The 17250-nt window shown below is 49.4% G+C and overlaps 1 protein-coding gene across 1 annotated transcript in view; it reads right to left on the bottom strand.

Annotated features, from left to right (window-relative positions):
- The window catches only part of LOC119978118 (delphilin-like), a 202580-nt gene that overhangs the window by 59314 nt on the left and 126016 nt on the right, over window positions 1-17250 (bottom strand). Inside the window, exon 11 of the mRNA XM_038819519.1 lies at window positions 1748-1848. Within this exon, the coding sequence (XP_038675447.1) occupies window positions 1748-1848 (101 nt within the window). The remainder of the gene's footprint in view (window positions 1-1747; window positions 1849-17250) is intronic.

Raw genomic sequence — 17250 nt, forward strand, 5'->3', positions numbered from 1 at the left:
ATAGGGGATGGTTTATGGACAGACGCATTGAGTAGAGTCAATACGTCTGCAACATATGCCAGGCTCAGCCTGATACAATTTAAGGTTGTGCATCGGGCTCACATGGCAGTGGCCCGGATGAGCAGATTCTTTGGGGTGGAGGACAGGTTCACAAAATGCATGGGAGGACCAGCGAACCATGTCCATGTTTTGGACATGCCCAAAGCTTCGGGAATTTTGGCAGGGGTTTGCGGACGTCATGTCCAAGGTTTTAAAAACAAGGGTGGTGCTGGGTCCAGAGGTGGCAATTTTCGGGGGATCGGAAGATCCGGGAATCCACGAGGAGAAAGAGGCAGATGTTCTGGCCTTTGCTTCCCTGGTAGCCCTGAGAAGGATACTATTGGCATGGAGGGACCCAAAGCCTCCAAAGTCGGAGACCTGGCTATTGGACATGGCCAGCTTTCTCTGTATGGAGAAAATTAAGTTCGCCTTGAGAGGTTCACCGTTAGGGTTCACCCGGAGGTGGCAACCGTTCGTCGACTTCTTTGCGGAAAATTATTCGTCAGCAGACCGGGCTAGGGGTGGGGGGGGGGGGGGGGGGGGGGGGGGTAGTTTAGTTTAGAGTAGGGGGGTAACAAGGGTTGGACCTGTACGAAAGGTAAATCGGTTTTTGCACTATGTTTATGGTTTCATGTATCTTGTCTATTTTGCTGTTTCTAAACCAAAAATACCTCGATAAAGTGTTTATTTTAAAAAAAGGAAGCGGGGAGCTGAAGCAGGACTTGGACAGGCTAGGAGAGTGGGCAAAAAAGTGGCTGATGGAATACAATGAGGTTATGCACTTTGGAAGGAGGAATGTAGGCATAGACTATTTTCCAAATGCGGTAATGCTTAGGAAATCAAAAGCACAAAGGGTCTTGGGGAGTCCTAGTTCACAATTCTCTTAAGGTTAATGGGCAGGTTCAGTCGGCGGTTAGGAAGGTATATGCAACGTTAGCATTATGTCGAGAGGGCTAGAATACAAGAGCAGCAATGTATGTATAGGCTGTACAAGGCTCGGGTCAGATCCCATTTAGAGTATCGTAAGCAGTTTTGGGCCCCGTATCTAAAAAAGGATGTGCTGGCGTTGGAAAGTGTCCAAAGGAGGTTCACAAGAATGATCCCTGGAATGAAGAGCTTGTCATATGAAGAACGTTTGAGGACTCTGGGTCTGTACTCATTGGAGTTTAGAAGGATGAGGGGGGATCTTATTGAAACTTACAGGATACTGCGAGGCCTGGATAGAGTGGGTGTGGAGAGGATGTTTCCACTAGTAGGAAAAACTAGAACCAGAGGACACCATCTCAGGCTAAAGGGATGATCCTTAAAAACAGAGATGAGGAGGAATTTCTTCAGCCAGAGGGTGGTGAATTTGTGGAACTCTTTGCCGCAGAAGGCTGTGGAGACCAAATCACTGAGTGTCTTTAAGACAGAGATATATGGGTTCTTGATTAATAAGGGGATCAGTGGTTATGGGGAAAAGGCAGGGGAATGGGAATGAGAAAAATATCAGCCATGATTGAATGGCAGAGCAGACTCGATGGGCCGAGTGGCCTAATTTTGCTCCCGTGTCTTATGGTCTTATGTGACAGATGGTGTCACTCAGGCAGTGGTGCAGCTGGTCGGGAGCAGACATAATTTACAGGAATGTTTCGATAGAATGGGCTGTAATATGGGAAATGCATCACAGGAAAAGTGGCTGAAAATACATTGAAACACAAGTACACACCTTTCTCAGGTTGGGTGTCTCAGGAAGGGAGGTACCATCTCCTGCTTGTCGCTCTCCAGGGGTAAGGCGCATATATGGATCACCAACATCCCCAGGACCTCCTGCAAATAAAAATGATATACACCTGGATTTATAATCAGCAACTCATGGTATATTGGCAGTCTTACAGTGAGGTTTGTGGGGTATATTAGAGAGAGGGTTATATTTGGGCGCGTGAAGTATGCCATTAATTTCTCAAAAGTGCACAGTATTACAGAAATTACCTTAACAATCAGGTACAGAATGTCAGAAGATGCTTTGATTGATAAAGATAATTGAGGTAAATCCCAGAGTTGAACGATGTTGCTGGTAACAGCGTCACACTAGATGGATAAGTCTGAGTAACCAGATAGTGGCTTGGTTCAGTGGACACGGTATTGCCTCTGAGTCCGAAGGTCACGGATTCAAATTCCACTGCAGAGGCTTTAGTTTAAAATCTAGGCTGACACTCCAGGACTGTATTAGGGTGAGCTGCCTATCAGAGGTATTGTTTTTGAATAAGACATTAAATTGAGAGTCTGTTAGCCATCAACTGAATGTAAATATCCCATTTTACTCATCAAAACACAGCATAGGCTGCAGAGGTGAGCAACTTGAGTACAAGTCTGGTTTTGTCGTCACGGTGCTAATCAAGCCTCTGGAAATATTGCCCATGCTTGAATAGAGCTCTCTATATTCCTTCAAATTGCAATGGAGGCCCAGATCTGTGCTGTCAGATAACAGGAGCTGATGATTCACAAGGCGTCTTGAATTCCTCCATAAATTGCTTTTCTGGCCAAGCTCCACGGTATTTTATTCTTTTCAAAATGAGCAGTAATACATTCTTCTCTTAACGTAAATCACTTTAATTACCAAATCTGGGAAAGGCAGCAGAATCCAATTACCTCATTACCATAAAACAATCTGCCTTTTATCCCATACTCTGGAATTCAACTCCTAAACCCAACCTCAAACATGGATAGCAAACTGAACCATTGTCAAACTGAGAGTATCATACTGACTCACAAAGAGTAACAACTTCAGTAATAACAAACTCAATATATAGAGTAACAGACCAATCTCAGAAAGAATAACAAATCTAAATTTCAACTTAAAGAAAACAGACCCAACCTAAAAAAGAACAATCCCAAACTCAGTGTAACATATCAAACCTTAAATACAAGGGGCGGAATTCTCCGCTCCCGCACGGAATCGGGAAGGCCGTCGTGAAACTCACCCTCGGAGGCCGCTCCTCGCACCTTATTCACCCCCACCCGGGGGGCTAGGAGCGGTGCTCCGTAACTCTCGGACACCAGGCCATGATGCTTGCGTCAAGGTGGCACGGCAAGAATGACGCGACGGCGGTGCCTAAGTGACGTCAGCCGCGCATGCGTAGGTTGGCCGGCTCCAACCCGCGCATGCGCGGCTGATGTCACGACGGCTGACGGCTCCAACCCGCACATATGCGGTTGCCATCTTCCCCTCCGCTGCCCCGCAAGATGTGGCAGCTTGATCTTGCGGGGCGGCGGAGGAGAAAGAGTGAGTCGCTTGGAGACGCCGGCCCGACGATCGGTGGGCACCGATTGCGGGCCAGTCCCCTCCCGAGCATGGCCGTATTGCTCACTCCCCACTCCGCCCCCCACAAGCCACAAACGAGCATTTGGCGCCCATGTTCACGATGGCAATGACCAGATGTGGTTGCCGCCGTCGTGAACCGGTCGGGAACGTCATGCCGCTCGGCCCATCCGGGCCGGAGAATCGCCGGTTGCCGTGAAAAACGGTGAGCGGTGATTCATCCGAGCGGGGGGGTGGGAGAATCGCAGGGGGTGCGTGTCGTGAGTCGCCCGGCCCTCCCACGATTCTCCCACCCGGCATGGGAAGCGGAGAATCGCGCCCAAGGAAAATAATAAGCTGAACTTCAAACTCTAATAGAGTTGCCAATTCTGGCTAAACATATTCCTGGAGGTGCCATCACATGAGCTCTAACCACCAACTGCACTGTCCCACATTCCACTGTTGGTCTATTCTTACAAGGCCAACTCTTCATTGTCTGATGATTCCAGACTGTCTCTTGAATAGCCTTTTCTCTCACATGTCCAATATTTTTAAAACTAATAAACAAGTGTTCAATATTTTTTTTTTTTTATAAATTTAGAGTAGCCAATTATTTTTTTCCAATTAAGTGGCAATTTAGCGTGGCCAATCCACCTAACCTGCACATCTTTGGGTTGCGGGGGTGAAACCCACGCAGACATGGGGAGAATGTGCAAACTCCACACGGACAGTGACCCAGGGCCGGGATTCGAACCCTGGTCCTCAGCGCCGCAGTCCCAGTGCTAACCACTGCGCCACATGCTGCCCCAATATTTTTTTTAATACACGATTTTTAATGCCTGTGTGTTTTTTCTCTTGTGCATTGTTCACGGCAATAGGGTCTTGGGCTGCATTGCCCAGGCTGTTCATTATAAAACTAGGATGACGATAATAGGGTTAAATAAAGCTTTGCAGGTGTTATGGTACCCGGACCAGACCCCAATTTATATTAGGAAACCAGGTGGGACTCCAACAATTTTTAAATTGTAAATTGTGTGGAAAGGATATTTTGCTCCAGGAGTGGTTCCATTGACACAGAGGGATCTTTTATATAAAAACAAACTTTATTAACAAAGACATTTTCCCCATTAACATCCAAGGAAAAAACAGCTTTTCAATTAACAGTTGAACAGTTCTAAACTATATAAAGAAAGGTCTTTGAGCTAACTTTCCCATCTACTTCTAAAATTTCAATTACGCAAAATCCACACACACAGATCAAATGCCACTTATTAATACAGTAAACACTACTGGCTTACCGATTTATGCACAAAGTCCTTGGGAAAGAATCTTTCAGAAGTCAGCCTGAGAAACACACCATTGCTTTCTTCAGAAACTAGAGCAGAAACTAGAGGGGTTGGTTTAGCTCACCAGGCTAAATCGCTGGCGTTTAAAGCAGACCCAGCAGCACGGTTCGATTCCCGTACCAGCCTCCCCGTACAGGCGCCGGAATGTGGCGACTAGGGGTTTTTCACAGTAACTTCATTGAAGCCTACTCGTGACAATAAGCAATTTTCATTCAGAACTCTAAAAATAAAACTAAAAACAGGCAAAGGGCAGGGTTAAAAACAAAACTAAAACAGACCCAGACCCTCCCATGAATAGCATCAGTTTGCCTAGCTGTTAACCCCTTAATCAAACCAAACCTTTATCATAGAATCAGAGAACCATAGAATTTACAGTGCAGAAACAGGCCATTCGGCCCCTGGAGTCTGCACCGGCCCTTGGAAAGAGCACCCTACTTAAGTCCACGCCTCCACTCTATCACCGTAACTAGTAATCCCACCTAACTTCTGGACATTGAAGGGCAATTTAGCGTAGCCAATCCAACTAACCTGCACATCTTTAGATGATGGAAGGAAACCAGAGCACCCGGAGGAAACCCACGCAGACACGGGGAGGAAGTGCAAACTCCACACAGACAGTCACCCGAGGCCCGAATTGAACACAGGTCCGTGGTCTGTGAGGCAGCAGCGCTAACCACCGTGCCACCCTTTAGCAGAAATTTTGGGCGCGATTCTCCCAAAACATTTCTCACTTAATTTGTAGTGAGGGTGGCATGTGGCACTGGGACTACAGTGCTGAGGACCCGGGTTCAAATCCCGGCCCTGGGTCACTGTCCGTGTGGAGTTTGCACATTCTCCCCATGTCTGCATGGGTTTCACCCCCGCAACCCAAAGATATGCAGGTTACATGGGTTGGCATGCTAAATTGCCCCGAAATTGGAGAAAAAAAATTGCGTACTCGAAATTTTTTTTGTAAAATATTTTTATTCTCCATTTTCACATTTTCTTCAAAATTTACACCCCACCAACAAGCAGTAAACGTTAACAAATACAAAGTCAATCCCCTTATCAACAACAACGATCCCATCCTCCCACCACCCCAAACAACGGCCCATCTGACAATACAAGTATCAAATAAAACAAACCCTCCCACGGTGGGAAAAACAAATGAAAAAAAAAAGAAAAAGGAATCAGGAATCGCCTGTGGTCACCATTGATCTATAGAGTTCACCACCCCTCCCCCTAACATTCGATGCCATCCAATCCCCGAAAGAGTACCGTAAATGACACCCATGAATTGTAACCCCCCCCCCCCCCCGACTCCTCCCCTCCACTTAGTCTTATAAAACTCCTCCCCCCCAACCTCTGTTCCTTCCCCCCAACTTTCCACCCCGGCTAGACTCATCTATGGGAATGGGAAAAGCCCCTAGTCGCCACATTCCGGCGCCTGTTCGGGGAGGCTGTCGCGGGAATTGAACCGTGCTGCTGGCCTGCCTTGGTCTGCTTTCAAATCCAGCGATTTAGCCCTGTGCTAAACCAGCCCCTGAAATAACAGCTTGTGATGATTGGGTGGACTCACTTGATGCAATCCTTCAAGAAAGTGTCAGTCATATTTTTGGGAACCTGCTGGAGATCATCTCAGAAGGAAAGCAATAATTTAGGTAATAACCAATGGATTAGCGCTTATCTTGGTCTTGCCTGCAGAAGATTTGTATTTTGATTGAGGTATCCTGAATTAGCTGCAATTGGATAGATTCCCTGCAGCCAATTCAATAGGGAATTAGACATATACTTGAAAAAGTGAAATTGTATAGCTCTTTCAAGCACAGACACAATAGGCTGAACAGCTTCCTGCTGTATAGGATTCTTTGATTCTAGGTTTGGTTATCTATTGCCTCTGAAGATGGAGAGAGTAGGAACACAGGATGAGGCCAACAAGAGGTGGAGCAATGCATATGTGTCTGATCACTTTTTCTCATCTTGTGTAAATTACATAGAATAACAAACACAACCTCAAATTGAGAGTAGTAGACCTAACCTCTAATAGAGAGCAGAGAGGAATAAAAACATCCTTAAATTGAATAATAGGCCCAATCTCAGATTGCGGGTGTAATAAATTCAGGCTCATAGTTCAGACAAACAAAGCTCCAAACAGAGAGTAACATTATAGTCCAGCTGCAACTGTGTCTGCGGGGTGTATGACCAGCATGTTTCAGCTCTGAACATGCTGGAAATACACAGGAAATGCTACAGTACCAGAATGAGAATTGAAAGGTTAGTGAAGAAAGTTTACAACCTGTTCTTTTCCTTACTGTTGCTGAGTAGCATGCCATGTTTTTCAGGTATTATCTGCTGTTATTTCTAATTTGATTTCTGTTGCCCATAATCTTAGGTCAATGAAGACAAAGGATGGCAACAAAATTTCTGATGAGTGTCAAAAATTGTAATAAAGAAGGTGAGAAGCCCAGCAGAAAGAGGTTATCAGGTGTTTGGTGAGCGACAAAAAAAAAAGACGGGCTGAATTCTTCATTTGGGAGACTATGTTCTCCCGCCAGAGATGAATCGCCTCTAATTTGCATTGCGCTGGGAGTGAGAATCCAGAGGTGATTCACTATCCCTTGCCATGCACATTTATACATGGCAGGAATTGCGAGGGATTCCCTTGATAATCCCATTATTGGACCACCATTTTGAGCGGGAGGTCCAAGAGAGAGGTCCTCAGATCTTTGATCGGCAAGGCTTTCATTCACATTAGTGTGAAATTGATTTTACTAGACTGTGATTGACAATTTGCACACAGCCAGCTGTCTGGATTGTTTAATCTCATTTTCCTTCATGCTTGAGTGGATCTCCAGTAGCCCATTATGAAACTCACCGTAATGTTTATAAACATCTAGGTAGAAGTGACAGCTGTTGGACCACATCAAAAGCAGTTAAGTGTTCTCACTTTCTTTTTTGAAGACAGGAGATTTACAGTGTGTGGTTGGTTGCTGCTGCTTCGTAAACTTGAACCAGATGAGATCAGCCTTGGGACTAGACTTTACAGCCTCTCCTACTAGGCATGCTTCCAACAATGTGAGGGAGACAAAATACCAGGTGTGACACGCCCATTGCCTTCCCACCCACACCTAACCATAGTACAGTGGGTGGGAGGGTGCCAAGATCGATAGCCCGTCCATCTTAAGATTTTTTAGATTTTTCCAATTAAGGGGCAATTTAGCATGGCCAATCCACCTACCCTGCACATCTTTGGATTGTGTGGGTGAGACCACGCAGACATGGGGAGAATGTGCAAACTCCATATGGACAATGACCCAGAGCAAGGATTGAACTAGGGTCCTCGCCCCTGTGAGGTAGCAGTGCTAACCACTGCACCACTGTGCTGCCCTCCACCCCCACAAGATGTTATCCCCACTTTGTTGCTCCCTGTCTGGCATCCAGAATTTTCCCCCCACCCTTCCCTTGGCTGCCCGATCCCTCCCTGCCCAAAAAAGTCTGACTCACCAGGCTCCAACATTCCCCTTCTTTTCTTAGTGCTTATAATCCTAGTACTTCCCACTACTCAGTTCTGGCACTGCTGGGACTGCTAGAGCTGCTGGTTAATAAAATGTAGTGCAAGTCCCATTCAGCCTGTTTAGTCCATGCAGAGTGCATTTTTTTGGGAGAGGATCCGTCGATTGACACGTGATTCTTGCAATGGTGGGGTAAGACATACACTCCCTCCGGAAATTCTGCCCTTGGTAGGTTGCTCAATTTGTGTTACAATCTTTCTCTCCCTTATAACCTAGAAAATCGCCTAAGTGGCTGACAGATGGAGGAATGTATGTTGTACTTACTCAGATTATGGTTTACTCAATGTTGATCTCCTTAGTAATGGCAGACATGGAACACAAGGTCTTAGGTTAAGTTCCAACAGGAACTTTAATAACTCACTGTAACTGGAGATGTGAAGTACAGCTCACTCGCAAAGGCAGCAACTACCTTGTGTTTTTGTTAAACACCCAATGTGCTTTGGAAGCTACTCAACAAGAGACAGCCAAGTTAATATTATTGGTTGGACGCTCCCATGTAAATGCATCCTTTGCTTTTATAGATGTAGGCTTTTTGCTGTTCATATTTCACAATTTTCTGTTGATCTTTAGGTTTCCAGTTTCTTCCTTTAATCCCCATTCTTCGCTGTATGATTCTCTCTCACTCCATCTCAAGCAAGACTTGGGAATGGGATGCACAAGTTTCACAACACTGGGGCCCATGCCCTCGGGGGGCTGGGCTTACTGCCAGAACAACAGCAATCATTGGCAAGTGGGATGTGCCAGATTCCCCAATCCCTCCTTTCCGGATTGTCTCGTGAGGGGGAAGAGTTCTGTTTGTTGGATGCTAGTTGGTGGGTTTTGTTATTCTAGATGCAGAGGATGTGTTATTCTAGATGCAAAGGACGTGGTGGGCTCTTTCTTCAGACTTGGAGCGCAAGATACTTCACTTGAGTTCAAAAAAATCATAAACACAGGACGGAATTCTCCACAAGGCCCGACGCCGTCGTGAAACCCGGAGAGGGAGCTCCGGATGGGGAGCTGGTGGTATGCGGATTTAAGGTCAATCGTTGAGAAGACCCGGTACTGTGCAATCTGATTGACCATATCAGATATGCGAGGGAGGGGGTACGCGGCGAGGTGCGCGTACCGATTGATGGTCTGGCTATAGTCCACGACCATCCTGTGTTTCTCCCCAGTTTTAACCACTACCACTTGGGCTCTCCAGGGGCTATTGCTGGCCTCGATAATACCCTCCCGAAGCGGCCGCTGGACCTCGGACTTGATGAAGGCCTTGTCCTGGGCGCTGTACCGTCTGCTCCTGGTGGCGACGGGCTTGCAATCCACAGTCAGATTGGCAAAGAGGGAGGGAAGGTCAACTTTGAGGGTCGTGAGGCCGCAAACGGTGAGTGGGGGTAGGGGCCCGCCGAATTTGAGGGTGAGACTCTGGAGGTTACATTGGAAATCCAGGCCCAGTAATAGTGTAGCACAGAGATTGGGGCGAATGTACAGGCGGAAACCGCTGAATTCAACGCCTGAATTCAATGAGGAGTGGCAGCGACCCGGGTCCAGCGGTCCAGTCCCAAGGGGGAGACAAAATGGCGGCAATGGCGATGTCCGAAGGACCTGTGGGGGAGAAGATGGCGGCGCCCATGCAGCGCACGTTGCAGGCATGGGGCAAGATGGCGGCGCCCACTGGCTGCACGTGGACCTGGGGAGAGAAGATGGTGGCGCCCATGGTGCGCACGTTGTGGGGGCGGCGCAAGGTGGCGGCGCCCACGGGCCGCACGTGGTCCTGGGGGGAGAAGATGGCGGCACCCACTGGTCGCACGTGGCCCCGGGAGCAGAGGATGGCGACGCCCATTGTGCGGTCGGCTGGGGGAAGGAAGCGAAATCGGGCGCGATAGCGGCAACTGCGCGGGCCTGGCACACCGCCACAAAGTGGCCCTACTTGCCACAGGATTTGCAGGTGGTGGCACGGGCTGGGCATCGCTGGTGGGGGTGCTTCTGTTCGCCGCTGAAGTAGCAGCGGGGACCCCCAGAGTGCGCGGTGTGGCGGGCAGCGCAGGCATATTACGCAGGAGTGGCCCCAGTCGGGGGGGGTCGGTTGTGGGGTCCACGAGGGGTAGGATGGGTGGGCCGCGCGGCGTGCGGGGTAGGACTGGACATTACGAGAAGCGACCATCATGGAGAGCGCTAAAGCTTTCATCCCTGTTAGGTCGAGCGCGGCCCCTTCCAGCAGTCGTTGCCGGATGGGGTCCGATGCAATCCCCATCACGAATGCACCACACATGAGGAGATTGGAATGTTCCGTGGCCGTGAGGGCCTGGCAGCCGCAGTCCCGTACGAGAGGGATAAGGGCCCGCCAGAAGTCTTCAATCGACTCACCAGGTAGTTGTATGTGAGTGGCGAGTACATGCCTTGCAAATAGAGCGTTCGTCTTCTGGACGTAGTTTTCTTTAAGGAGGTCCATGGCGCCTGCGTAATTCGGTGCATCCTGTATCAGCGGGAACACGCTGGAGCTCAACCTTGAGTAGAGAACCTGGATTTTCTGAGCTTCCGTCGCTGAGTTGATATTGGCCTCAAAGCAAGCCAGCCAGTGATTAAAGTCCTTTCTGGCATTTGGCGAGTGCGGATCCAGCTGCAAGCGATCTGGTTTGATCCTGATGTCCATGATGCGGAAAATCTAACTGTAATAAATTGATGCGCTATCAATTGTACTAAAGACTCGAATGGGTACAATAGAGGCTTTATTACAGTTAGATGTTTATCCTCCGACTGCAGCTGGTAGAATGGCTGCTCAGGAGAAGTCATGCATATTTATACGGCTTCTTGTGGGCGGAGCTAGCCGGCAGGGATTACCGTCAAACCTGTAGTATAGGTACTACTGTACATCCCCTAATATAGGCACACACACAATTACACAGTGGATCACCACACTGATTCTTCCAAGTTTAAGACTTTTTACGACTGAAAATTAAAACAATTTCTTTTTTTTTTGCAGTATTTTTATGAAGGATTTTATAATTTTAACAGAAAGATATCAAAAGAGCAAGATGAACAGCACACACCCAAACAACAACAAAAACCAGCCAACATGGCTTACCTAAACAACTCCCCAATCCCAATTCCCCACTTACCTTCCCCACCTTACCCAACCCCCCAGGCTTCCCCTTTTTAACCCCCTCCCCCGACTGCTGACAGCTTAATTTTTCCCAAAGAAGTTGATAAACGGCTGCCACCTCCGGGCAAAGCCTAGCATCGATCCCCTCAGGGCAAACTTAATCTTCTTGAGCCGGAGAAACCCAGCCATGCCACTAACCCACAATCCCGACTTCAGTGGCTCCGCCCTCCATCCAATAAAATCCGTCTCCGGGCTACCAGTGAGGCAAAGGCCAAAACATCGTCCTATCTCACCCCCTGGACTCCCGGGTCTTCTGACACACCAGAGGTTGCACTCAGAACCCCCCTTACCTTCAGTACCTCCAACATGACATCAGCAAACACCTGCCAGAATCCCCTAAGCCTCGGACATGCCCAAAACATATGGACATGATTCGCAGACCCATCCGCAGCCATCTATCCTCCACCCCTTCAAAAAACCTGAACATCTGAGCCACAGTCATGTGAGCCCTGTGGACCACCTTAAATTGTATCAGGCTGAGCCTGGCACACGACGAGGACTCATTGACTTGCCTCAGGGCGTCCTCCCACTCCTCCAGCCTCCAGCTCCTCACCCAGCTCTTCCTCCCATTTTCGCTTCGCCTCCCCTATTGGGGCTCCCTCCCACTCCATAAGCTCCTCATAAATCTCCAAACCTTTCCCCTCCCCCATTCCCGTTTTTGACACCACTGGGGCAGCAGGTGCGGGAAAGTCAAAACCTGCCTCCGCACAAATTCCCTCACCTGTAGGTAACGGAACCCGTTCCCACTGAACAGCTCAAACTCCTCCTCCAGTTCTTCCAAATACGGAAAGCCCCCATCTATAAATAATTCCCCAAACCGCTCTATCCCAGCCCCTTGCCACCCCCAGAACCCCCCGTTCAGCCCTCCTCCCCCCCAGAGCAAACCAGTGGTTATCACATATCAGTGATGCGGGAACGAAGAATCCCACTGCCAGCTGTGGGAACGAAGAATCCCACTGCCAGCTGCGGGAACGAAGAATCCCACTGCCAGCTGTGGGAACGAAGAATCCCACTGCCAGCTGTGGGAACGAAGAATCCCACTGCCAGCTGCGGGAACGAAGAATCCCACTGCCAGCTGTGGGAACGAAGAATCCCACTGCCAGCTGCGGGAACGAAGAATCCCACTGCCAGCTGCGGGAACGAAGAATCCCACTGCCAGCTGCGGGAACGAAGAATCCCACTGCCAGCTGTGGGAACGAAGAATCCCACTGCCAGCTGCGGGAACGAAGAATCCCACTGCCAGCTGCGGGAACGAAGAATCCCACTGCCAGCTGTGGGAACGAAGAATCCCACTGCCAGCTGTGGGAACGAAGAATCCCACTGCCAGCTGTGGGAACGAAGAATCCCACTGCCAGCTGCGGGAACGAAGAATCCCACTGCCAGCGGGGACACACCGTGTCAGGAAATGGGGTTGGCGAGACAGAGAATCCCCCCATGTGTTTGTTCTGTTCCTTCTGGGGGGCAATGTTCACTCTATTCATTTATAGAGTGGAATCAGGTTTCTTTGTCCCTTGGGTCTGCCATGTTCTTCCTGAAGCTGATGTTTCAAAATGGAACCTTCGTTGCCACTTGTTTCAAAATTTTAGCTAAATATTTGTTAACTCTTTTATTTGCTCATTCTCTTTCAAGCTTAACGTTTCATTCAGCTCAATAACTTCTCTGGTGAGTTTGGTTGTCTTTGTTTGAGAGTTATCTGCAGAACCCTCACACAAACTTAACAATTTCACCTGGGTATTCAGTTTTGTTCGGAAACTTCCTTCCATAGTCACTGTGTGCTCCGGAGGTCTTGTGGTATTGCTCCTACCTCTGAGTCAGACGGTTCAGGTTCAAGTCCAATGCCAGGATTTGCTGACCACAGAAGGAGCATTCATTATGCTGTTCAACAGGCTGATAATCAGCTCGGAAATCCTTTCATGACTTCTCCTACTACTCCCCAAAAGGGAAAACAGTGTGGGTGCGAAGACATAGCTTGTGGTAGTCACCACTGATTGCATAATAGAGGTAATACGGTAAGGCTCCTGTACTACAGGTACAGGGGTAGATCTCTGCCTGCTTGCTCCGCCCAGTAGGCGGAGTATAAATGTGTGTGCACACCGAACTGCTTCCATTCTTGTCGCAGCTGCAGGAGGCCACACATCTCTGCTTAATAAAGCCTCAATTAAACTCTACTCTCGCCTCGTCGTAATTGATAGTGCATCAATTTATTAAGCAGTGACATTACAGCGATGGAACTATGCATCAAGCCAGATCGCCTGCAGCTGCACCCTCAAGCAGCCAACGCCATGTTGGCCTTCAACCATTGGCTAGCTTACTTAGAAAGCTACCTCGGATCAACGACTGAACAGCTCTCAGACGAACAGAAGCTTCAGATCCTGTACTCATGGGTGAGCTCCGAGATTTTTCCCCTTATCCAGGATGCGCCCATTTACCCTGAAGCTATGGAGCTTCTGAAAGGACACTGTATCCAGCCGATCAACAAGCTCTACACCAGGCACCTTCTATCCACGAGGTAGCAACTCCCTGGTGAGTCATTAGACGATTTCTGGCGTGCCCTGCACATCCTGGCGAGGAACTGCGATTGCCAGGCAGTTTCGGCCATTGAACATACAGAACTCTTAATCAGGGATGCTTTCGTTACGGGCATGGAGTCGGCGTACTTCCGCCAACGCCTATTAGAAGGGGGTACGCTCGACCTTGAGGCGACCAGGCAACTCACAAACTCACTAACGGTAGCCTCCTGTACGCCCCCGACCGCACAACATACGCCCTGACCGCACGGTGCCCTCATGGACATCATGGGCCCCACCAGCGGCCACCTTCAGCCAACCTAAAGCCTGCACCACGCAGCAGCCAGCCAACCCCAGGGTACCCAAGTGCTATTTCGGTGGGCAGACAAAGCACCACCGACAACGATGCCCGGCGCGGAGTGCAACCTGCAAGGCCTGCGGAAAGAAGGGACATTTCGCTGCTGTGTGCCAGGGCCGGTCGATCGCTGCTGTACATAGGCCCAGTGCTCCTGCACCCCCCACTTGCGACTCGTGGGCGCCGCCATCTTCCTCCCAGCAGAACACGTGCGGCCCATGGGCGCCGCCATCTTCCTCCCAGCAGACAACGTATGACCCGTGGGTGCCACCATCTTTAACACCGCCCGCCATGTGCGCACCATGGGCGCCGCCATAGTCAGCGCCATTTTGGACGGCACCTCAGGACCCCAGCTCGTCGGGGACTTCATCACCCACTACCGCCGTCGACCAGCCCAGGGCCTACCCACACCAGCCGCAACTCACCTCCATCACGCTCGACCAGTCCCGGCCGCACAACCTCACACCCGCGACGACGATGGTGAAAGTCGATGGGCACCAAGACATCCTGCCCTCTTGGCTCCGGAAGCACAGAAAGCTTCATCCACCCCTCTACGGAAGTCCATCTCTGGGGTTTCGCTCCCAACGGATCACAAGACGGACCCGTTGGTCGAAAGGGTACAACTACTGCACGCAAACCCACAGTATGTGGTGTACCCCGTCGGGCGTCAGGACACAGTCTCCCTCAGGGACCTGGCCTCAGCTGGATCCCCATCCACGGCTCACCACCCGACACTCTCCCCTCCGATTGCCCCGGCGCCACCACCCTTCCCTCAGAGCACCTCACAACAGCCCCCGCCCCAGGACGATCCGTCCTCCCACTGGTTCCACCCGGGGATGAAGCTCCCGGAGCCACAGGCGACCAAGTTGGCGCCCGAATCACCACCGGGACTGAGGCGCTCACAGCGGAAGATCAATGAAATGAAATGAAAATGAAAATCCCTTATTGTCACGAGTAGGCTTCAATGAAGTTACTGTGAAAAGCCCCTAGTCGCCACATTCCGGCGCCTGTCCGGGGAGGCTGGTACGGGAATCGAACCGTGCTGCTGGCCTGCTTGGTCTGCTTTATAAGCCAGCGATTTAGCCTTGTGAGCTAAACCAGCCCCTGGCACCCGACCGGCTGAATTTGCAAATTTTCAGCGGACTGTAAACTTTAAAATTTCACAAACCTGTAAAATGTTTTCCACCACCCCAGGTGGACACTTTTTTTAACAGGGGGTGAATGTGGTAGTCACCGCTGATTGTATAATAGAGGTAATATGGTAAAGCTCCTGTACTACAGGTACGGGGGTAGATCTCTGCCTGCTCCGCCCAGCAGGCGGAGTACAAATGTGTGTGCACACCGAGCTGCTCCCATTCTGGTAGCAGCTGCAGGAGGCCACACATCTCTGCTTAATAAAGTTTCAATTACCCTCTACTCTCGTCTCGTCATAATTGATAGTGCATCATAACCTTCAAAAAGAAAATGAAGCTTTGTTTATTTTGTGTTCTATTAGGACTCACTGGGCTAGGGCATAGTCAATTAGAGCCCCCCTTGACCGGAGTCACAACACAATTGGGTTAATCAATAATTCTTAGAAAAATACACTAAGTCTTTGGCCCTTGGCTGTCCAATAATTAGTCCCCTGGTTTGTAAATTTAAACACAATTACTTTTTATCTATAACAAGAACTATAATGAAATACGCAGCAAACACAACTGGTTAACTATTATGTAATTCCTAATCCCCCCCCTCACCCCCCAGGGCACCGAAGTTCAGCTTGCCCGGGGCGCCAGCAACCCTAGGGCTGGCGCTGATCCTGCATATCTTTTGGGTTGTGGGGGCGAAACCCACGCAGACATGGGGAGAATGTTCAAACTCCACACAGACAGTGACCCAGGGCCGGGATTCGAACCCGGGTCCTCAGCGCCATAGGTAGCAATGCTAACCACTGTGCCACCGTGCTGCCCTACATCACCATAGTTTGCTGACAGTTGTGCCATTGGCTGGGGAGCTGTGGGGTGGGGGTGGACAGGAATAGAACACCATTGTCGTAGTCTGTAAGGCAGCCATGCAACTGCCCACACAGCTGACTGTCCATTATGAACTTAGGGACACGGGTCATATGGGTCCACCCCCAGGCCAACCGCCTAGGTGCCCTCTGGCCCCAGCCGACCCATCAGCCACATGAGCGCGCTACAGCGCAACCAATGTCATCTTGTTGGCTGGGATGGTGTGTGTGGGGAGTGAAGTGTGTATATTCAGCTGCAGCTTGGCAGCCTCCTGAGTGTCAATCACAAAATTGGCAAATCCTGCACCATTTCTCATTGGGATTGATTGTGTTCCACGTGGCGCCAGTGCTAGCCCCTCAACAGTCATGAAATCAGTCCAGGTACGGCACCATCTTTGCTGTCGTGGAAGTCCACAATTCCTGCCCTGGCATCAACACTTAGTCTCAGGAATGGAGATTTTGTTTCAGACGATTGTTTCTAGCTCATTTTCCTTCAAACCAGGCTTACGGTCAAGATTTCTGCTTTCCAGTCTGTAATGGATTTCACTGTAGATTCATTCAGGTCTCTGCAGTTTCATAAATACAGCAGCTCTTCTGGAGAAAACACAAGAGAGAAAGCAGGTCCTTTCCTCCGAGTGTCCAGGGACCAAACTCTGCTTCCCTGGAGTCTCTGGAAATCATCCCACTCAGGCAGGGTCCAATCACCACCTGTTACCATGCAGACTACAGCCATTTTGCCAATTCATTGGTCACCAGCCAACTAATCAAACCGAGTCCCACCCCATCTCCCGGGAGCCACAGAGTCTGTGTTCTGTTGCTTGAAAATTACCATCATATATTATGTTTCAACTTTTTGAATTCCTCATTCCCTCTGCTACTTGGCTTAAAGATACATGTACAAAAGCATCCATGACAAAAAATAAAGAATTGGGAAAGAAGGGCATCATCAAGAAGAACCCTTACAGTTACATCAGATAACTTTCCATCATTCAGAGCCATCTGCGCATTCCACCATGTAACCTGTTTGATGCAGTTTCAAT

Source organism: Scyliorhinus canicula, chromosome 15 (assembly GCF_902713615.1).
Source record: "Scyliorhinus canicula chromosome 15, sScyCan1.1, whole genome shotgun sequence".
NCBI classification, from domain to species: domain Eukaryota; kingdom Metazoa; phylum Chordata; class Chondrichthyes; order Carcharhiniformes; family Scyliorhinidae; genus Scyliorhinus; species Scyliorhinus canicula.